The 22,440-nt window shown below is 37.0% G+C and overlaps 3 protein-coding genes across 3 annotated transcripts; 1 reads left to right on the top strand and 2 right to left on the bottom strand.

Annotated features, from left to right (window-relative positions):
• Window positions 1-1,449: 1,449 nt before the first annotated feature.
• On the top strand, window positions 1,450-2,492 carry LOC122085866 (tyrosine--tRNA ligase, cytoplasmic-like). Its single transcript, XM_042654462.1, has one exon. The coding sequence runs from the start codon at window positions 1,476-1,478 to the stop codon at window positions 2,277-2,279; it is 804 nt and encodes a 267-aa protein (XP_042510396.1). The 5' UTR covers window positions 1,450-1,475; the 3' UTR covers window positions 2,280-2,492.
• Window positions 2,493-2,617: 125 nt separating this feature from the next.
• Window positions 2,618-3,461, bottom strand: LOC122085867 (protein RSI-1). The gene is made up of 3 exons (XM_042654464.1): window positions 3,235-3,461; window positions 3,091-3,121; window positions 2,618-2,991 (listed from the first exon to the last, which is right to left on the bottom strand). Exons 1-3 carry the CDS (start codon window positions 3,310-3,312, stop codon window positions 2,810-2,812), a joined length of 291 nt encoding a protein of 96 aa, XP_042510398.1. The 5' UTR covers window positions 3,313-3,461; the 3' UTR covers window positions 2,618-2,809.
• A 679-nt stretch (window positions 3,462-4,140) lies between these two features.
• On the bottom strand, window positions 4,141-20,980 carry LOC122085865. The gene is made up of 9 exons (XM_042654461.1): window positions 20,650-20,980; window positions 19,603-19,953; window positions 19,306-19,521; window positions 11,531-12,180; window positions 11,249-11,345; window positions 11,104-11,157; window positions 10,915-11,021; window positions 6,746-6,936; window positions 4,141-5,059 (listed from the first exon to the last, which is right to left on the bottom strand). Exons 1-9 carry the CDS (start codon window positions 20,899-20,901, stop codon window positions 4,422-4,424), a joined length of 2,556 nt encoding a protein of 851 aa, XP_042510395.1. The 5' UTR covers window positions 20,902-20,980; the 3' UTR covers window positions 4,141-4,421.
• Window positions 20,981-22,440: the final 1,460 nt, after the last annotated feature.

The raw sequence follows: 22,440 nt of genomic DNA, 5'->3' as shown, positions 1-22,440 counted from the left end.
GTTCAAATGAGAACCAACAAGAGTGGGATTTTTGTCTATTCCCAACCAGAGTCTGATGGGAGTACGTGTGAAAAAATCAACAGGGTTGGAATTTCCACCTTTCATGAGGGGGTCGATCATTTCCCCCCTCCTTCCCCCCATGGTCCCCTCTGGGCACAAAGGTCACGCCGCCTTTTAGGTTTCTTTCCCCTTAATTTTAATTTCACTTTCCTACCTTTTCCTTGTTCTTTCCACCAATGGAGCCTTCATGATACCGCTTTAGATGAAAACAAATGCAGTTATATTGTCATGTTCAGCTTCAAAATCTTTTCAACTACAACTATTGATTTTTTATTTTTTTGGTAGAATACAATTACTGATTTTTCAATCTTAAAATTCTCAACAACCATGGCAAATATATTTTTTTAAGAACATTATAGGGTATGTTTGGTTGTTAATAAATGGAGACAAATTTGAATTTGAGGAGAGACATAGGCACATAACTATTGTCATGTTTAGTTGTTAACAAAAAGCTTCAAAATCTTTTCAACTACAACTATTGATTTTTTTTTTTTTTTTTTTGGTAGAATATAATTACTGATTTTTCAATCTCAAAATTCTCAACAACCATGGCAAAAACATTTATTTTAAGAACATTATAGGCTATGTTTGGTTGTTAATAAATAGAGACAAATTTGAATTTGGGGAGAAACATAGGCACATAAATCAATTATTGCAACAATATGATTTTTCTCATCATGCAATGGTTGATTTATGTGTCTCTCTCCTCTTTTTTTTTTTATATATTAGAAGTTTGGGACCTATGAAATATCAATTTTTTTTCTCTGTAATTTACATCTTTCAAATACAGCTTCGTGCGTTAGAGCTTAGAAGGCTTGCCGAGTAAATTCACCCAAAAAAAAAAAAAATTACTTGGTATTTTTTTGCTTCCAATAATCAAGCTTGTTCAAGTCAAGGTTTCGCCCAAGGATTTGAATATAATAAAATTTGCAGACGTAAAAAGGAAAATGTTTTATGTTCGAAAGCACGGCCTAAACACTCTTCATACTACAAGAAGGAGCCAAGATGATATTTCATCGTGGGAAGAAGAAAGATAGACAAAGAAAAGATCTTAGACATAAAACATTTTTCTAAGGTTTTATATTTTGAATTAATCCATGATTTGTGCTAAATGTTTAATTGAAGAAAGCCTAAGAGGTAACTGAGTTAGTACAAACCAACTCATAATTAAGAGGTTATGAGTTTAACTCTTCATTGCGCGTTACCCATCTTTAAAAAAAAAAAAAAAGGTTTTATCGAAAAATGTGAAATGAAAAAAGGTTTACCATTGAATGCTAAATAATTCGTTACTCAAGGTAGCCAAAGAAAAGGATATGGGTTTTACATTAGAATGTTAAATATGTTTTTGTTCTACAATTTAGGCTAAATTGGATTGTTATAAAATAGAGGATAATTAGATTCTGGGTGCGAGGGCGATGGCTGCCGCTCTGAAATGCGGAGCTCTTCTTCTATCCAGCAAATCTTTCTGCCCATATCAATCCACCCTCACCGCGCCCTCCTTCTTTGGTAATCTCCTCCTCAGAAAATCATTCCCTCCTCCTCTAATCTTCTCTAACCGATGCTTCTTCCGTTCATCACTGAAAGCTTCAGATGCAGATTTCAATCTCACCACTTCCCCTCCAAAACCAGATTCTTCTGCGGATCCTCCACCTTCAGAACCATCCATCCCTCAATCGGAACCCATAAAGAGCTTGGTAGATGCGTTGGACATCAGGGTTGGACGAATTCTCAAAGCCTGGAGACACCCAGAAGCAGATTCACTCTATGTTGAAGAGGTAGACGTTGGAGAGCCTGAACCTAGAACCATATGTAGTGGTCTCGTCAATTACATCCCTTTGGATCACATTCAGGGCTTACAAGTTATCGTTCTTGCCAATCTGAAGCCCAGGAACATGCGTGGGATCAAGTCGAGTGGAATGCTTCTCGCTGCTTCTGATGCATCGCATGAGAACGTTGAGCTGCTCTTGCCTCCTGAGGGTTCGGTCCCTGGTGAGAGAATCTGGTTTGGAACGGAAGAGGAGAAGGAAGGTCAGGGTGATCCTTCGTCAGCTAATCAGATTCAGAAGAAGAAGGTTTGGGAAACGGTTCAGCCTCGTCTCAAGACCAATGAGTCTTGCATTGCGGCTCTTGTGGTTGATGAGGGTCAGGGGTTGCATCCCATGAGGACCTCTGCTGGTCTGGTCGTGTGTCCATCTCTCAAGAACGCTCGCATTTCCTGATATTGACATGGCTCGCTTGGTAGTAGTGTGATGTAGTCCAGCTCATCAACTGGGATTTCCAGTTTAATATTGTTACAGGGAAAACTAAATCTCAGCTGCCTTGAGCTATCCTGAATAGATGAGTTTTCTGGTACAGATTTGGTTGATGAACTCTTTTGATTGATGCAAATTTTTTTCCCCATTTATGTTGGAAATGAAAATTTTATCTCCCAATTTTGTAGATTCAATAATTTGTTTCATGAAATTGCTTCTGAAATTCATTAGCTGATATAAACAGAGTATGATTCAATCTGATCAGTAAGCATACCTTAGAAGATCAATTTGGTGAGACAGAAATATTAATCTTGGATGTTACTCATTTAGATTATAATATCAAAATTATATGGATGAGCTGAGCTGGGTAGAGGTCAGTTGACCTACTCAGGTCCTCTCGCTGAGCTCAGTCCTAAGAGCAATGACAATGGCAATGGCAATTGGCTAGAAGAAATACATAAAACTAGGCCTTTAATGAGTAACCCTATAATGTAGCTTCATGGGCACTTGGGTCCTCCTTCCTTGGTCTTCCAGTTGTTGTAGCAAGGGCAGGTCTGCTTGTTACCATAAGTACCAGGAGGAACACACAGACATTTGGAGCAGCATTTGAGGCAGAAGAACATGCATGGCTTCTTATGTGATGTAGCTGAGCAACGATATGTACACTTTGGCTTGCAATCTGTAAACCCAAGTTTCATTAGCTCATTAAATCCATCTATCGGTTCAAAGTTGAAGTTTTAAAGCTACAAACTTGCTCAATTGCAGGAACCCATCATACCTGTTGAACGTAGCTGTGCACGGCCGTAACACTGTAAACAAAGAAGAAAGGAAGATGGAAGAATCAAGATGAGAACTTTATTTGTTCGTTCACCCACCAGGCAAAATGTAAGAGAAAAAAGGAATGAAGAATGTCTCATTATACCTCTGCAAAATTGGAGAATGACACTAAAATAAGCACAAACAGAAGCAGAAAGTGCAAATTGTATTGACGACCTGCCATGCCTCTGACTGATTTGCTTCTCTTAGAAATTTAGAGAATCACTCTCTTGCTCACTCTTTACTCACACCATAGATTTACATTTTATAGAGATTGAAGGATCAATCAAGCACCGAGGATGCGTTGTTTGTGGCGTGAAAAAAGGGTGCGAGGTCATCTGATGGCTCAAGAAAAAGTGAGCGATAACAGCGGCGTGTTTGTGGAGTGATTTGTTGGATTTGTCTTAATAGAGAAAATTACTTAAAAACTTCTTCTTTTTTCTTTTTTTCATGTGCTTCTTTCTCTCTCTAGAGTCTAGTCTGATCCTTTCTATGTTCTATTTCTTTCTAATTTTTTAGTACTTTGGTAACGACCTGTGAGCTCTTTTCTCATTTGGGTTGAGAATATCTCGTCACGTCAGAAGGATACTATTTGGGTAACTAAAGAACGTGAACACCACATGGGTATCAATCATTTACTTTGAAAAGTGGGGTTAGGAGAGCAATCATAAATCTATTCATCTTTGGCCTTGGAGTCCTATCTGTACCCTTTAAGAATTTAGGCAGGTTAGGGATTAGGTCTGGTCTTTTTCATAATAAAGCTTTACTTAATAAAGCTAATTTGGAGATTAGTGTCAATCAGTCCCTACTTTGAGCAAAGGATCGAGTTCTTGATGCTATGATTGGACTCCTGGAATGCCGAGTTTAATCATTAACTATCACCTGTTATTGATGAAGGTCCAAAATATCCTTCCTCAATGGAATCAGAGGATCAAATCCGCTAACCGACCACTCATCTGTGTACTGATATACTTCCAAACATGTATGTGCAAGGGTACCCATACTAGAGAAATTATCTGAATCAAATTTCTTCTATTACATTCACATTGCTTGAAATATTCTATTTTGCAGATCAAAATCTGTCCTGGCTCTAAGGAGAATCAAAATGAGTTCAGAACATAGCCTGGGAAATTACAAAATGATGGTGCAAAGGCCAGACACTGAATACCACTGTTAGAAGGGATATCAAACAATAGATCCATGATGGAACCAAAACCATGCGGTGGTACTCTCCAAGATATGGTGCTCACCAACAGCCAAAACCATTTTAACTTCTGTCCTATGCACATTTCATCATGTTGGCAAAGTTCTCAGAATATGAAGGGCTTGCATCCACTGTGGCCCTTGTGAGAGCACAATGCGTCTCAAGGCTGGAAGAGCTCCGGCAGCTATGATGGCCAAATGATTCTCACTGTCCATGCTGAGGTTATACAGTATTGCTAGGCTGGCTTCAACAGCCCTTCCATTTCCCTGTTCAATGATCTTCACTAAAGGGAATATCCCTCCCTTAGCAGCAACAGTCCGAGTGCAATCTACCACTCCTAAAGAAATTATTCTATTAAGTTCAACAACAGCAGCTTCTCGTGCTTCTGGAGAGAATGAATTCCCGATCTGTTCGATTAGTCTTGGAATTGTCTGATAAAGAGTTACGTCCATGTTGATTGGGTTCTCAGGATCTACAATGGTACCAGATAAAGACTCAAGTTTAACGAGGCAAGCAGCAATCCAGTCTTTATTGCGAAGAGGGATGTTTGACTTCAGTACTTTGCGCAGCAACCTTGTGGTATGCATTGAATTGATGGCATGAAGAAACGGTTCAAAGTCTAGCAACTTAGTTAGCAACCTGGATGCTGCAGTTATTGCAAGACCAGCTTCTTCAGCTTCTACGCCACCTAGCTCTGGCGGCTGACTGTCTATATCATCTTCCATGCCTGCAAAAATATCAATTAAGGAAATTCTTCAGTTTTTGGAAAAAATAGAATATGGAATTGAAATGTCTGTCTTGTTCATCTTCTAAACGGGTAAATGATGAAATTACACTACAAGGCATCCAAGTACTACCTAGCAACATGAGAGCTTGGTCCTGTCCTGCAATCCCCAAAAACTGAAATCAAGGAAGTGCTTGGTATAACTTTTCATTTCTCATTTTAGGCCCAAAATGTATTGGTTGGAACAGTTTTTCATTTCTCATTATAAAAGTAAAAGATAAAAGCAGGAAAAAAGTCTAGACCCGTTTTTACATTCTCAATCCATCTTGAAGAACGTAGTCATGCTCCTTCCCAAGTCCTCAACCTTGTATTTGCAGGCTTTGAACTCTTTGGAGTGATTTTTCATAAATGCTTCGAATTTTTAAACTTTTAAAATGTGTTTTCTTTTCTCTCTCTCTCTCTCTCGATACAAAGAGCGATATCATGAGGCCTTAGATTGGCCAATGGTGTCTATCACATATCAATTTGAGTTCCAATCACTGAGGATTAACCTTATTTTTTCAAAAAATGTGTTGCAACAAAATCAATTTTTTAAACCAGAAAATTTAAAACGTAAAGTTGAATCCGACTCCGTGAAGTCAAGGCCAGATTATGCTATCTAACATATAAAACATTGAATACTAACCACAACACATATTTACCTTATTTTTTGCAAAAAAATTACTTGAGGGAAAAAGATATACCAAACTGTGAAACTTCAAGAAATCTAACTCATGTCCACCAAATGTTCATTGTAGATGACTTGTAAAAGCTTTCAACACATTGTTCCACCAAGATTTGCAAGTGGAATGGCAATAAAATAGAAATCCAAGTGTTTGAAATCAAGGCTTGCAAGGTTCGGCACTTCGGCTGAAATGGGTCAAAATAGTGACCCATTTCGATTGGAATTTTGTATTTGAAACATTGCTTTGTAGCATTTCGGCAAAACAAAACCGAAATGCTAACATGTCAAGATTTCAACCAAAAATTGAAAGTTTCAGTCGGAATAATGCATGCTTGCACGGTTGACAGTCCTTTAGTTTCAACCCAGGTCAAAAATGAAAAATTTCAGTATATTTCGATTGAAACCACCGAAATTTTGAACCATGGACAAGATCATTAATACAGGAGAATAAATGCTACTGTTTAGACATGACTATTTTAGCAACTCCAACTCTTCTCTGGCTATGACCACAAAGATACACCAAACTAACTGAAAATAGTGTTTAATATAAATTGCTCAGTGCATAAATTTTTGCATACTTGTTATGCTCATTAGGCAACCATTTCTAAAAAACCTTTTTGTACTTGCCCATGATGCTACAACTGGAACATCCCTTTTAACCTGAAAGTGAAAATATGGTCCACAATCACAAGACCCACAATCCTAGTCTAGTTTTACTTGAGATAAATACAAAGATGAAAAAAAAAATCCTTTCTTTTCTTTTTTCCCATTTGTTATCTTTCTTAGCTAGACAATTAATCTATTCTAATTCAATGATATATGTTATATAAATAAAAGCAATAAAAAATAAAATTGGAAGACTTTTATTTTGGACGATGTAAGAGAAAGCCTTCTCAAATGAAAGAAATTCAGGAGCAGACAGTAACAAATTTCAAGTCTTAGATGAGAGTAGATAATATCCCTACCATCCAAAAGTGCGGGTCGAAAAACAGCATTTAACCCAGATACAATGTCTGCTGCAATCATGGAATCCATGCATGGTTCAGTAATTGCTACATACTCAAGGATAGAAGCAGCTTTTCTTTGCAAATTTGGTGGCGAAGTCTTCAGAATCTGAATGAGGCGAATAATGAAGCAAGAGTCCAATATGTTACCCCTAAGCAGGTTTGCAAGAAGTGCATTTTGTCAATGTTTTGATATACCAGAAACTCACATCTCAAATATGCTTTTACCAATGAATAAAGTTAATGAAGAGCAGAAACCTAGTGAAGATAACAATCAGCCAATATCATGATCAACAATTAGAATTGGATTCCTGATGTTGGCAGCAAGCAAAAACCAAAAAGACTACGGCTTATTTGGTTCCACTTATGTGCCTACATTAACTGCACCATATATGCATTAAACATTTTAACGAGTCATGTTGGTGCAGTAGCAAATTAATTCAGCCTTTGACATATGTTGCAGTGAATAGCACAGGGATCTCTACAAAACAAAAAGTGAAGAACAAAGACCCTGAAAACTTAATTTTGGTATTGTTAGAAATCTTATTTGACTATCTGTCCTGCAAATTGAAGGTGCAACACCACTACATTGCCTGAAGTCTTTTATTTTCTTTACTCGCATACATTGATTAAAAAAAAATTGTCTGGTTGTAACCACCGCTGGTGACACATGCATTGTAACCTCTATTACTTGCCAGCTTCTCTTAGTGAAATTTTTTTCTTGAAGGGTAAATTCTCTAAATTCATCTTTGCATTTTTTAATTGTTTAAAATTACAAGTAACCTCCAAGTTTGCACATGGTCATAACTGTAAAATGAGTACCTCTTCTCCCTGTCAGCCACTCCACAGTTTATTAATCTCATTTTATCTGTTTTTCCATGGGGAGATTAGAGGCTTTTTTGCCTGCTGGCCTCTGTTTGAAAATTCAACCATCTCCTTGAGTAGCCTGACAACAATAAATTCTGAATCATTGTCATTCCAAAATTGGAAGTTTAGGATTGTAATGAGGTGGCATATAGAAGCCTTCAAACAGGCTCAGCTTACAGCAGGATTGATAGCTACAAGTCTGTAATTTTCTAATGTTAGAAATGCCAGATAGATATGATTCTGACATCACAATACTTTACAACTTCTATTTAGTGCTTGGGTTGTTCCCCAATTTTCAACTTCTTTCTACCTCAACCATTTAAGAAAACCCATTAACTATCAGGAACTCATCGATCTGTCCATCCCTCCAGCCATCCACCATTAATTCACTGCCATACACTCCAAATGCTCAAACCAAACCACATTCAATACCTGCTCATTTTGTGATTCGAATTATGGGAGTAGTGGTTATTCGTCCAGTCCTTGGTCTTTATTACCACCTTTTTCACCTTCTCTTCTAGCAGTGATAAAATTACAGATGGAAGAAAGTAGACAGAACCCAAGAGATTGAAGGCATCTTGTTGAATCTAAGTCTCCCTGCTGCCACCTCTATGTAGGTCGAGAAAATCACCAAAGGGGAATTCAACTGCATTTGTTGGTATCCAGATAGATGTTCCCATGGAAGACAATAGTGAAGGGTATGACACTTCAAGGTCATTCAAGGGCATGGAATTCCATGCTTTGCTTTATGACTGAATTTACCCCTAAGTCGAGATGCTAACATGAATATGCAAGGGGAAATGAAGTCAGGTTAAAATCCCCAGTACACCACAAAGGACACAATCAGATGACCCAAATCTAAAATATGTTAAATTTATGCCATAAAGAGACCTCTATTTAGTAGAGATAACATAGTCATATTTATGTCTGCCCATTACATACACATATGAGATACATTCCATAACATTTCACCAGTGTTTAATCCAATTCCATGTTATTAGTCTTTGACAATAATTATAGTCTACTATGTATTTAAACATATTGGCATGGCCACATCCCATCTTTCCAGATTCCCAAATGCAACACTTCATTAACATGTCATAATTAGATCAATGAGATTCCAACATCATCTTCTCTGGTAGTGAAACTCCAATTTTTATCTATGGTCTGCCTTAACTCAGCTTCACTCAAAGTGAGGTCAAGCAAACCCATCAATGTCCACAGTGATATTTAAGGTGCTAATATATATATATATATATATATATTGTTGTTGGGATGAACAAGAAATTATATTAATAAAAAAATGAAGGAATAAATGATCTCCCCTGAATTGTCAGGGAAGAAAGAAACGAAAGAAACTAAAAACAAATACAAAGACAGGGCCTCAGCTAGGAGGGAATTGGGTCACGGTACAATGAGAAGGGAAGGTCCCAAGATTCAACAATAAGCATGTTCCTTGAGGTATCAAGGCACTGAGTGGCAACTGGAATCATCCAAAAGTTTGCTTCTAATGTCGAAGGAGATACTGTCTCAAATCCGCTGAATTGATCTGAATTTAGGGGTCCATCACCTGATGTTACACTCCATCCAAATGTGGTATATGGAAGCGCTGAAAGCAAGCTTACCCACTGAGTCACAGCTGGATATACCAGCGAAGGACATGTCCACCAATTCCATTTTCTATCAAAGGTCAGGATTCTTCTTCTCTGAAACCCACATTTGGCTAGCAGAGGTGCTCATGAATTTATAAGCTTGTTTCACTCATTTTCTTTTTAAGCGATTGAACAGAAAAACAAGGAAACAATAGTCCACAGTTGTACACTCATTGCAACAACACTGTCTTCCTCTTCCCAAAACTTTATTCTCTCTGCTTCCAATGAGGTATATCTCATAAAGGGACAAATGATAATAAATATGAAGGCAGAGAAGTTGATTAATATATACTAATCCCGAACCAGAAAAAACCAGCAAGAGATTAGTACATAACAGAATCAAAAAACAGAGAATATAGACCACAGAACAAGATAATCAGAATGGTCTAGAAACCCGGTCGAGTGGTCTATCCTAAAAGTAGAACAGACCTGTGGAATTTGAAGAAATTCTATAGCTTGTTAGGGATTAAGATAGAAAGAAGAAGAGATGATATAATAATGCAGAAATCCACCTGCTGTGGTTTTGGACTCTCTACCAACCCCCCACCCCTCTCCCCCCAAAAACCCCGGGGCGGTGATGTAGGCCAAAGCATGAAGAAGAGAACAAAATAAAAATCCAGAAAATATTGTTCACAAGCATGAGCCTCAGTTTGTGAGTTCTCAATTTTTCTTTCTTTCAGCCTGTTTTTTAAATCTGAGTAGTTTTCCTTGGAGTTCAGATCTTAAACCTTAAACTTTGTTTGGGACGGAGCGTGAACAATTGTTGGGGTTATTTGCTTAGGTGAATAACGTTACATCAAAGTGGTAAAGTTTGTGAACAGTATTTTCCGGATTTTTATTTTTGTCCTCTTCTTCATCCTTTGATCTACATCACCCACGAATCCACTTAGAAAAACAGAACTGAATCCACAGTATTTGAAGAAAACTTCCATAATATAACTCATAAATTCATGTGTAAGCCCATAAGCCACTACAACTATATATAGATTTCATAAACTAATTCTCTAACACACCTCAAACTGATTTGGAATTCAAAATTCTACTTGAAATGGTAAAATCGGAATAGTATTGGACATTCCAACTCAAACAAGGACTCTAAAAAAAGAACACAGACTTAGAATGAAATTTAGACTCAAATTCCTAATAATTCTAGGAGTCCAATAAGCTGACTACTAAGTTCCAACATTTTAAAAAAAAAAAAAATCTTAGTGCACGAGCCTCCCACTACTGCAGGGTCTGGGGAGGGGCAGATGTATGCAGCGTTACCACCTGCTTCGTGGAGAGGCTGTTTCCTAAAAAGGACTCAAATGACCCCACAAATTTGGAGCTACTTGACTAATCTTATATCCTAGGCCCTAGCTCCTACCCCATACTATAGATCAATTACAATGAAAACCCCTTGGCACAAAAGCCAAACACAAACAACTCAAAGTTTATTTCCACTAAAATAAGTTCATTTATGTGATTTATCTGCATCAACGATGGTCATGATGACATTGATAATGACAAGGTCATAATGAAAATGATGCCTATTGCAACAATGAGGAGAAAATCTGATCATCACCATCATCTCAATGAAATAAAATGGCTAATAAATTTCAAGTAACAAACCTAGCAGGTAATGGTGTGTCATCTTGCTTTCCAATGAATCCTGCAGTAGAATTGATACTTGATGTATTTGATGACTTATCTACCCCATTCACCGGTCCATTGAAAAACTGGAAGAATTAAATAACAAGAAGTAAGTCAAAGCAAATTAAAAACAATATTTGAATGAAAATAAATCAAGAACTGACCGACCTTTGATTTCATTTCTTTACCAGGGTCTAAAATCCGAGAAAGAATATTCAGAGTCTGCATTTCCAGAAATTCAGCTGTCAGTACAACCAAGCCAAATTAAAATGGCGTTCCCAGAAAAATCTCCAAATTTACACAACTGAAAGACCTTTTCTATCAGGCTTTCTGATGTATCTGTGCATTTCAGATTATTCATCAAAGGATGTATGACATCTTCTGCTTCAATAGCATGACAAAGATAATTGCTGCAGCAAGAAATAGATAGAAATTTTTATAAGAGGCTGAGGAACTCAATCAAATAGAATAAACGACAATATATATACATATATATATATATATATATATATAAATGTGGCACCCCTAATCGGCACAGAAAAGTACTCATATACATGGAAACAAGTATCTAAGACAAATTAACAAAATGACGGACCTGATAGAGAGCCGCTCCAAGGCATGAGTTGCAGCCAATCTAACAGACTCACATCTATGATCAAGTAGCCCAACAAGATGCTTAATAGCTCCCGCTTCCTTGAAAGAGATACGCATGTGCTCATTGATAGATGCATCAGCAATTGACTGTGCTGCTCTTGAAATGGCAGATGCATCTTCAAGTCCAAGAATCAAAACTAAGCGAGCAACACCATCCACCCATGGCAAAAGTGTATGTTTCTGATTTATCAAAGACTCTGGCTGAGGTTTTCTACCTTCCTCCAGCTCTATGGCCCCGATGCGTGCAAGAAATTGCTGATGTGTTCTTCCAACTATTGCATTCTTTTTCGCTTCCTCTAAGTCAATGTTTTTGTCATGAATATTTAATCCTATGAGAAGCTCAGAGGCACCATATCTGGAAGGACCTGAAGAACTTGATTCAATCTCTGTGCCATCCGGTAAAGAAGGCCATGAATGTGAAACTGGCCTAAAGGACTTATAGGCAGCTGTACCAATCATAGGTACTAGAACCAAACCTTCCTCCATGATAAGAATTCTGTAGTATTCATCCTTTGCAAGTTCCAATAATACATTTTTTGCCTCTTTTTTAATGATTTTGGATCCTTCCATATCAGTTCTTAAGAGATTTGCCTGCAGTCAAGTCTTCATGATCATTAGAAAAAGGAATTTCAAGTATCTTATAATCAAGTATTGAAAAGGTCTGTTCATTGATGACTCAACAAAAATTATCCCCAAAATGATGCTGATCAAATAAAGAAATGGAACTCCTAGGGTCACAAAAGCAGAGGATGAAGCTATCTATAATAACCAGATTTAGGTATAAAATTAACCACCTACAACCTATCACCATTTAAAGGGTGGCTACATCCAACATGACTAGCTAACTTAACTAGAACATAACCAGCCACAACCGTGTTTGGCATGGATACTTCTGGATTCATGTCAACTTCAGGTTGACAAGAAATGTACACTCAGTAAATACACTTTTTGAGGTTAAACCAATTAGAACCGAACTTGAAGCATCTAACAACTTTATAATTCCTGTTTATTAGTTCCATACAATTTTGTGTCATTTCGAGTTGTATTGTGTATTTGTGTCATGTTGTGCTACCTGGAAGACAAATTGGGTTTGACCTGTTCAATAAACACATTGTATTCGTTGAGATATTTTTCTGTTATGCTCATGTGCAGGAATAAAGCAATCCATTTACCCATATTACCAATAGAGAGAGCCTGTTTGATGTATATAAGTCACTTAATGGGCTTATTTTATTGCAAATAAGCCTTAGGTTGGGTCATGTATGTGTTGGGCCTTTGATCCCATGAGTTTTCTTTGTAATGGGCCACTTTAATGGGCCTAAAATATAGGTAGAAAGTAGGAAAACGGGATTTAATTCATTAGTTTAGTCAGAGTCCTATTTTGAGTCTATTTCCTTTGTTATTTCAGTTTTTTAGTCAGTTTAGGTTTCCCTATTAGTTAAGTGACTAGCAATTACTTACTGCATGGAGTTCTCGCCTAGTCCTATTTGGAGTCCAACTCCTATTATGTAATGTCTAGTCCTACTTGGAGACTAAATCCTAGTTAGGATATGACTGTTAATCTGCCCTCTATATATAGAGGAGCTAATGTACTCTAAATTCTCAGATTTGAATAAAGAATTATTGCAGTCAATTGCTTAGAACAGCCGAGATAGCTATGGGCGAGGAGTCCGGGCTGAGATAGCAACCCCTTCCCCCAAATTCTCTTGTCTCCCTTTTTATTTTCTGCATTCAATGTTCTATTTCTGTTCACTGTTTGCTGCAACTAACAATTCCAGAGAAATCAAACATGTTCATACTTGGATTGCTAAGTTCGACCGTCAAGAAGTTTCCCTTATTGAAGCAATCGATCTCCCCTACTGACCAAGTCTGAGATCTGTTCTGCAAGGCCTGTTAGGGTCTGGTTCTGATCCCCAAGAGGACCACTCGATCCTCTCTTGGAGCCCCCCAAAGCTGCTATCTGCTGTCCTGGTGCTATCTGCTGTCCTAGAGTTCTTGGAGATTTCTCTCTCCTAGGGTCTGAAATCAAGAAAGTAAAGATCTCTCAAACTAGCCGTCAGAAGCTCTTCATATTTGGGGGTTTTGTACCCTACTTGGGCCCTACAATCGACTAAGTTTGCAGCTCAATTGGAGCCCCACAGACCCAGCCGCACCTCTCTCTCTCCAGCCCTATCGCATGTCCTTCTCTCTCCTATCGGGTTGGGTTTTGTGCTGGTTTTGCTACTACATTGCTATTGTATCCTTGGGGGTTTATTTGCCGGTTTTATTCCCTTGTTTCCTGGTCCTATTTTCGGTTATTATCAAGTTAGTTGTTGTGTCCTATTTTTCTTGTTTGGGGGTTTAATATATTGGGGGGTAGTTTCTTTAAACCTACTTCTACATTACTGTTGCAGATAAGTGGCTGCAGATCTTGAGGGTGTTTGACTAAAGCTCTAGCTTTGTACAGATAAGGCTCCATGCAAAGTAAGCCATTACCATGCTTCTTAGAGAACACACTTATTCAATCCATTGTTAAAAATGAGCCTTTGAGAAGAAAACATTAATGCAGACTGCCATCACCCCTACGAAATAAAAAAAGCACCACTGTGATATACCTTATCTCAAACCTCCAATGAATATTCATCCAGAAATCCAATAGACATTTCAGTATTCTTACTGAAGAGAAAGAGAGAGAAAAAGAATAATACCACGGCAGGGGAAAATTTTAAGTTGATCAATAAGGATACTTTAAACTTTCATCTCTTCCATTTCTCTTTATCATTTCCTTGTTCTTATTTACTTCTCCTTTTCTGTTTGGACCTCAGTTTTTCCTACTTTGTTTTGCTTGGATCCTTGTAACTGACCCCATTAAGTTGGGATAAGGCTGACTTTTTTGTTGTTGTTGTTGTTGTTGAAAAGTTCAAAAGGTGTGGACAAGGGGAGAAAATAAAACTTTGCATCACATCCAGAAATTACTTTTGCTGTGTGGAATTACATTCAGGCTAAATTAATGCAGTTTCAGAGCAACATTAGGGCATGTTTTGATAGAACTTGGTTGTGAGCTTCTGTTTTGAATGTTTTTATTCGTAATTGACTCGATTGTAAGGCCTAACTTTTAGGGACCAGGGGGGTGCACTAATTTAATATTTTAAGTTAATATTAGTAGTGGGGCTCATTGGATCCAAGGAGTCCTAGATCCTGATCTTATCTATAGCTGGAGATTTCTGGTCTCCTCAAAAGTAGGTTAATTGGGGCTTGACCAGCATATATGACGATATCTAGAGGACATCGATCAGAATAACAGTTGAAATCTTCCTAGAACTAGAGGGGGCTTGCATGGGAAATATTATGTTGAGATCTTCCAGCTACTTTTGGGATTGTGGGTTTTATTTTGTGGCTTCTTTGTTACTTATTGAATTACCTTAGTCTATAAGATTCTAGTTTCTATTTCTTGTAAGCTTCTACTTTCTATTTTGATAACTCTTCATTAGTTATGAAGAGTTTCTCATTATGTATTATTGCTTCATTTTTATAAAAAAGAAGGCTGCTACACCCGAGGCACGACTTGATGAATCAAATTTAGTTATACTCTACTATCCCTTCTGCTCACCACCAATAGATCTATCTACTTGATCTGCATCAACTTGGTATCAGAGCCAAAACCAGGTCATAGATACCATGGATCCTATCCTCTTTTTTGCTATCCGCCAACAGATTTGACTTATACAAAAGAACGTGCAAAAGGTTGAAGCGAATCTCAATGAGACGCAACAACAATGCAAGGAATTTAAGAACCAGCCTCTGGTCACAACTGATTGTATGTAATCTTCCAAGTTGAACAGTGGGTGGAAGAAAAAGAACATGAGCCACCAATGATGAAGGACGAGGTGACACCATTGGCCATCGAAGATCAACTTGTGGAGGAGCATAAAGTGGTTCCAAGCGATTTTGTGCTTCCAAGTTGCATCTTTGACAATGAACTTCTTGTCATAGATTTCATACTCTTAGATCGTGGTCAATTGTTGATTTCGTTGGGATAAGAAGGCTGAATGTTGATTGTGCAATGAAGATTCTCTCGTTCTACGTAACTTGAGGGCAAGTTTTTTATTTTAATTGAAGGGAATAATGCAATTTCAGTGCAACATGAGGACATGTTTTGATAGTACTTAGTTATAGGCTTTTCTTTTAAATGTTATAATTAGTAATGGGCACAATTATGAGGCCCAAATTTTAGGTTCAAGGGGGGTGCACGAATTTAATCTTTTAATTTAGTATAAGTAGTGGGGTCCATTGGTATAAACGTGCATCGTTGAGGTTTGACCAGCATATATAGAGGATATATAGAGGAGATCGACCAGAGATTCCAAGATATAGAGGAAATTTGCATGGAAAATATTCTGTTGAGATCTTCCAGCTACTTGTTGAAATCGCGGTTGTATTTTGCAGCTTCTTTATTTAGTCACCTTATAAGATTCTGGTTGCCATTTCTGTAAGCTTCCAGTTTCTACTTTGATAACTCTACCTTAGTTATGAAGAGTTTCTAATATTCTTTTGAGATTCCAAGATATAGAGGAGATTTGTGTGGAAAATATTCTGTTGTGATCTTCCGGCTACTTGTTGAAATCACGGTTGTATTTTGTGGCTTCTTTATTTAGTCACCTTAATCTATAAGATTCTAGTTGCCATTTCTGTAAGCTTCTAGTTTCTACTTTGATAACTCTACCTTAGTTATGAAGAGTTTCAAATCATGTAATGTTTCTTCATTATTATAAATAAAGAGGGTTGCCACACCCTAGGCACGATTTGATGAATGAGATGTAGTTGATATAGTTATATCGATGTTGTTGCCTCTCATATTTATCTCCTTTCTCTCCCCTCCCTCGTTTTATCTCTCTACTCTCTCATCCTGCTCCTCACCACCAAAAGATCTATCTACTTGACCTGCATCATAAATCCTGATGATGAAAAATCTTTTCATCAAGATAAACTAAAACAAAACCTTGTTGTATTCAGTGGAATTTCAAGAAATACACCAAAGCTAGTATTCAAGAGAATAACCGAAATCCTTCAATAGGATGCATGGCCAATATGTCTCAACTCTGAGAAAAAAATATTGAGACTCTTTTCATCATGTCATCTACAGTCACTTAATGCTAATTTCCGACAAAACTACAGCTCTCTTTTAAGCTCTTAAGTTAAGACTTCCAAATCTAACTCGGCCCGCACTCAAATTTTAGTAATTTCAAATTTCCAATCTCTCTATGAAACTAAAATTTAGTCATACAGACATATATTTCATTAGAATCTGTATCTTTCCAACTTTTCTCTCTACCTTTGCACCACATCCCTTCCCCTCCCTCTCATAGGATAAATAAAAATTTATCAATTAAGGAACAAAGATTGAAACAATACCCATTAGAGACAGGACCAATTGTTTCTTCATCCAAGCTGCTGCATGTTATTTAGTCAATCTCCTAGTCTAGGACCCATCTAATAGTAACATGCTTGGGCTTTGGCCTAAGGAAAAGGGCCATGGTTACAATAACCCCAGCACACCTAGCTATGCTGGACAAATAAGGGTGTCAATCGGGTCTGGAACCACAAACCGTCCAACTAGAACCCAAAGCCTATCTATCCCATTACTAAATGGGACTGTTCTGGGAGCTGGTTTTGGGACCGATCATTAAATGAGATGGACCGGCTCTAGGCTAGTCCAGAAGCATAGTTGTCACAGCGCCAAGGTGAACCAAGGCGGTGGAGGGTTGTCTAAGCGCTTAGGTGAGAAGGTGCCCGCCTTAAGGCGAATAAGGCAACCAAGTGTTATATTTTATTTTCTCTATTTTCTAACATTATTTAGTAAGCTATATATACCTTGTATCATAAAAAATAAAGATTAAGCAACATCAAGTCATTAAAAATCAACAATTAGCCATATTACATCATAAAAAATTAACATTAAGTTATAAAAAATCAATATTTAGACAAATGCTTTTGTTCTATAGTAAGTTTAATTGGTCAAATGATTTTATTTTTACATGAGACTTTTTGTATTAGTGATAACATAAAACCAACTTTCTAACAAGTCTAAGATTACTTAAATCTGAATTGTAATGACAAATTTATGCTCCGGTCAAACTTAATTTTAAGTGCGTGAATGCTGTTAAAATCGACTGAATCAAAATAATTTTATGGATATCAAAACAAAAGATTATTTTACTGGACTTTTGGTTTTTAGCAATGTTTTAACATGATAGAATTTATAAAATTTTCATAATTGAAAAAAACCCCAGCATTTAAAACTTGAAAATCGCCCCTATAACCAAAATCCAATTTTTGTTCTTGGACTGGGGGGTTGACTTTTTATCCTTTTGGAATTTGATTTTTAAACTATTTTTATTTGATTCAAATAGGGGGTATTTGCTTATTTATGAATAATATCTTAAGTAAATGAACCATTTACTTAAATGATATTTGGCATAAATAAGGGTAAAAACGCAAGGCGACATGCAGTGCAACAATGCAATTGTCGCCTAAGCCCCAGGCAAACCGCCTGGACGCCTAGTTGTCGCCTAGGTGACGCGTTGGCAACGCCTTGACAACCATATTCAGAAGTGAAAGCCCAATAATGAACATGATAGAACAAGAACCACTAGGACCCGTTTAACATGCCCAAATTACTTATTTAAGGTTAGTGTCATAACTAATATAAGAGTTTTATTGTATTTACAAAGAAAAACTAAGATTGTAATCACAAAGAAAAAATAAGTGTTATCAGTTACTTTTTTAATTGTTATTACTAAATACTAATGAGGATTGAGCCATTAACTTAGTTGAATGGTAGTATGCTTAAGAATTGATGTTTGATTATTTTATGCGTAGTAATATATATTCAATTAGTTGTATGCTTGGAAAATTTATTTCTATGCTTGGGAGTTTTATACATATTTGACTGTTTGAGACTCTGAATGCTAAAAATTGTTAAGGAACCAGAATCATTATTAAACAGGACCGGATCCTAGTTTTGGGACCATTAGTAAACGGAACAGTTCTTGGATTGGCCCCCTTGGGACCGGAACCGGTAAGGAACCGTCCCATTTGACACCCTTATGGACAAATTGGCTATAACTGTATGGAGGACTACTTCCTTGACTTTCAAGGATGCTATGATGGCCAATAATGTGTGATTAGAAAATCATAAGAGACTAGGATCCATAAAATAGTGGGTCCTGATGCTCTTGTTATGGAACACATTGCAACTTATAAGTGACCCAGACTTATAAATTGGCTTGGGAAATTGCATAAGGATAAGACTGTGTAGGATGGCCCTAGGCAAGCACCATCTATGCTGGACAGATTTGCAATCTCAATGCAAGACTGGGCATGAAGGCCCTACGCAAGATCCATCTATGATGGACAGATTTGCAATCTTACAGTGGATGTGTCCAATTGCAGCAGTTTGGCCGCACAATTTCCTTCTCAGGACTCAGGATGCTATGATGACTATTGTTTTTTTTGGTATGATAACCAAGGATAAACTGTTGCTTACACTGTTTAGTTCCCACAAAGCACAATGTCTGGATTTTTCTTTTTGACCCTCTGGAGTGAATTTCCTTAAGAGGATGTCAGATTAACTTGCAAACACTCAGTAAGTCAGTTCAGCTTTTGGGTAGGCCACACCAGCACACAATTTGAACATTTAATCCATGCAAGAACTTAAGAAATGTAACGTAGACTCACCAGCTTTGGAATAACTCCTGCTTCAACCATGATGCTGTGAGTAGAGTGTGTCAAAGATAAATTCGCCAATACACCTCCCGCTGCCTCCTTCACCTTCATTTCTTCATCATCCAGGAACTTAATGAGTGCTGGCAAGAGATCAGAGTCTGCAATTTTCACTCTAAGCTCCTCATCAACTGATAAATTCCACAAAGTGCATATACTTTGTTCCTTTACCTGCAGAAAAATATTCACGGAGTAACTTGGTTTAAAATTTATGCCTAGATAAAGTTCCGAGAATGAGATATTTATGCATACCTCTGCTGTCAGAGAAGGTCGACTCAGAAGACCAGTTATTTCTTCAATAGCTCCGCTTTCAGCTACTGAGTCTCTGTATGTATTAACTGAAGATACAGTCCGTAAAAGGCCTGCAGCTGCTTCACATGCAGAACTGGAATCTGATTTTAGAAGGTTAATCGTAAGATTGATGCAACCACGGAATTGCATGATTTTATCAATACAATCTTTTCCCCCTTGAGCATATTTCCACAGAGCAAGTATTGCCTGCTCTCTGTCAAGAGGATCATTGTCTAGCCCAAGCATCCGAACAAACAAAGACAAATACCCATCTCCAGAACTAGAAGTGCTTGTTTTAACTGCATCGGTTTCCTGTAATTAAATTTTTCTTGTTCAGACAAAAAAATGACAGCATTGAAGAAAAAATGAAAAATTATGAGGTCAACCAGTATAAATAAGATATCCCCAGCATATGCAATGAACAGGTGGGAGAAATAAAGAGATTAAAATTTCATTTCTTTCATTTAAAAAAATAATAATAATCGTTGCATTAACTAAACCTATACAGTTCCTCAAGTTACAATATGAAAGTAGTCTTGTTGATATCATTGATTTCTCAAGGTTTGCAGTTTAATTAGGTAAAATGAGCACATAATGTAGAACCACATATTGAACAGGAACAGGTCCCAGACTATAAATAATTAGTGCCATTTCAATGATACTAAAAATTAGAAATAGGAACTGCATGATTAGGGGTATTTAATTTGGCATAAACAAATAATTAATTAATTAGAATCATTCTCGATGAACCAGGTTTGATCACAATTCACATTGTTATAAAAGAAATAAATAAAAATCTGCCCCAAATGTCTTACTGCATCTTTCTTAACTACATCTTCTACTTACGAAGAAGAAGAAATATATAACATCTTTTCTCAAGATGAAACGCTGATATAAACATAAATTGTGGGGCGAAAATCGTGTAAATCTCTTCGTGTTTGGATATTGGTGCATTGAATTATTAACATAAATCAAAAGGAAGTGAAGAAAAGGAGAGCTTGAACTTACGGAAGATGGGGACGGTTGCGGGTTGGCTTCAATGGAACCAAATCCTTCGCTACTGGCACGACTGAGTAGGAGATGAGAAAAGCGGGGCTTGGGATTGTGGACGAGACGAAGCTGAGGATGATGAGAGAAGGTGAAGATGGAGGGAGTTGGGTGCTTTCTTCTTCCTCCTCTTGTTCGGATTGAGAATTGCTGTTGGTGTTGTTGCAGGCTTGGGTACTTGAACTTGAATCCAGGTAGACTAGTTGAAGCCATTAACGATCAGCAACCAAACAAAGGGGGAGCGCAGAGCGGAGAGGGAAGCAGGGTGACTGGTGGATTTTAGTTTTCGTAATTTCCACAAACTTTGTAAGGTTCGGGAAAACGCTTAAAATGAAAAAAAAAAAAAAAAACTGGTGCAGCAAGCACCTGGTCGTTGGTCCACCACACATTGGGCCAGAAAGATGCAATTTTCATTTTCAGGCCAAAAAAATAAAAGAATGACCATAATACCCTCCTGATGATGCATTATAAATCTAAGAATCTATTTCGTCACTTGGCAAATTTTGTCCAGGTCAAAATTTTATGTGAGAATTGGAAATTTGCATAAGTCGGGTTTTATCGAATCTACCACACGGTAGATATATGAGGCTTTACCTTTCCAAAATATAAAAGATATTTGTAAGAAGCTCTTTTTTTGAATAGCTTGAATGACACGTCCATAAGTGTAATTAAGATATGTAACATGCATTTGATTACCTTGGTCATATTCTCAAGAATTTATAAAAAAATATTTATAGAATAATTTAAAATAAATTTATCAATTACCATTGTGTCATTGTCATGAATTTTGATTGTCTCACACTTTTGGACTGCACATGTGAAATGAAAATGAATTTTTCATTAAAACAAAGGGGTGGAATTTGTGCATAATGGTTCAATGAGCAAGCATTGTAGAGGAGTGCACCAATGAGAAGCGACAAAACGGTATCGTACATTTAAAGGCCAAAAAGGTCATTTTATGTGAGAAAGATAAATTTAGAAAATGAAAGTGCAAATGCACCCTGTCCTAACGGCTCAGAGAATCTTTTCCCTAAATTTTTGGACACACTAAGGGTGCGTCCCCCCTCTCTCTCTCTCTCTCTCTTTGGATACAAAATTTCACAAATTGGATATACACTATCAAGATCTACATTTAACTAAGTAATAACTGAGCTAGCTGATCGTAGACCACCCTCCGCTTGCTTGAGCACTTAGCGGCTTGCGTTTAGCTTGTGAAAGGATTCAAATAGTTTTGATACAAACACCAATCATACATAGATTTGTTACCATCCATTTATATTCTTAGCCATCTATGTTGAGAAAAAGGATGAAAATTCAACTAGGATTGATTTGAAGGATCATACTTGAAATTACATAGATATCCTCATTAATCTTTTCTTTCATTTAATTTCCTGTTTAATTAAATGCACTATGTTATGAACTAATAAGAGAAGTATAATATTATATATTAATATTTAATCATAATTTTATAATCAAATCATTGTTGGAAAACCAGGTTTTTCGACCCAACTCGTCTGGTAAAAAACCTAGCAAGTCGACCTGGTTGATCCAATCATGTTAAGTCTTGTTTTTTCTATTTTATATATATTTAAATGCAATAAATATATAAATAAATCATAAAAATACAGAAAAATATGAAAAAGGCAGAAAAAGAAAATTACATGTCAATAATTCGAGGGTTGTAGGCAAGAGTCTTTCGCTTGATTAAAACATTAGGTTAGGGTTAAGGATTAGAAAATATAAATTATATCT

This window comes from Macadamia integrifolia, chromosome 8, assembly GCF_013358625.1.
Source record: "Macadamia integrifolia cultivar HAES 741 chromosome 8, SCU_Mint_v3, whole genome shotgun sequence".
NCBI lineage: Eukaryota > Viridiplantae > Streptophyta > Magnoliopsida > Proteales > Proteaceae > Macadamia > Macadamia integrifolia.
The sequence above is the reverse complement of the archived record's forward strand: the minus strand, read 5'-3'. Positions and strand labels throughout refer to the sequence as shown.

Bases quoted from the DNA above. Each gene is read 5' to 3' on its own strand.
- LOC122085866 (XM_042654462.1), top strand. From the start codon at position 1,476: ATGGCTGCCGCTCTGAAATGCGGAGCTCTTCTTCTATCCAGCAAATCT.
- LOC122085867 (XM_042654464.1), bottom strand. From the start codon at position 3,312: ATGGCAGGTCGTCAATACAATTTGCACTTTCTGCTTCTGTTTGTGCTT. The intron at 3,122-3,234 runs GTATAATGAGAC...CTTTGTTTACAG, and splicing joins CATTCTCCAATTTTGCAGAG to TGTTACGGCCGTGCACAGCT. The intron at 2,992-3,090 runs GTATGATGGGTT...TTGGGTTTACAG, and splicing joins TGCACAGCTACGTTCAACAG to ATTGCAAGCCAAAGTGTACA.
- LOC122085865 (XM_042654461.1), bottom strand. From the start codon at position 20,901: ATGGCTTCAACTAGTCTACCTGGATTCAAGTTCAAGTACCCAAGCCTG. The intron at 19,954-20,649 runs GTAAGTTCAAGC...ATTTAATTACAG, and splicing joins CGCAACCGTCCCCATCTTCC to GAAACCGATGCAGTTAAAAC. The intron at 5,060-6,745 runs GTAGGGATATTA...ATATTTTTGCAG, and splicing joins TCGACCCGCACTTTTGGATG to GCATGGAAGATGATATAGAC.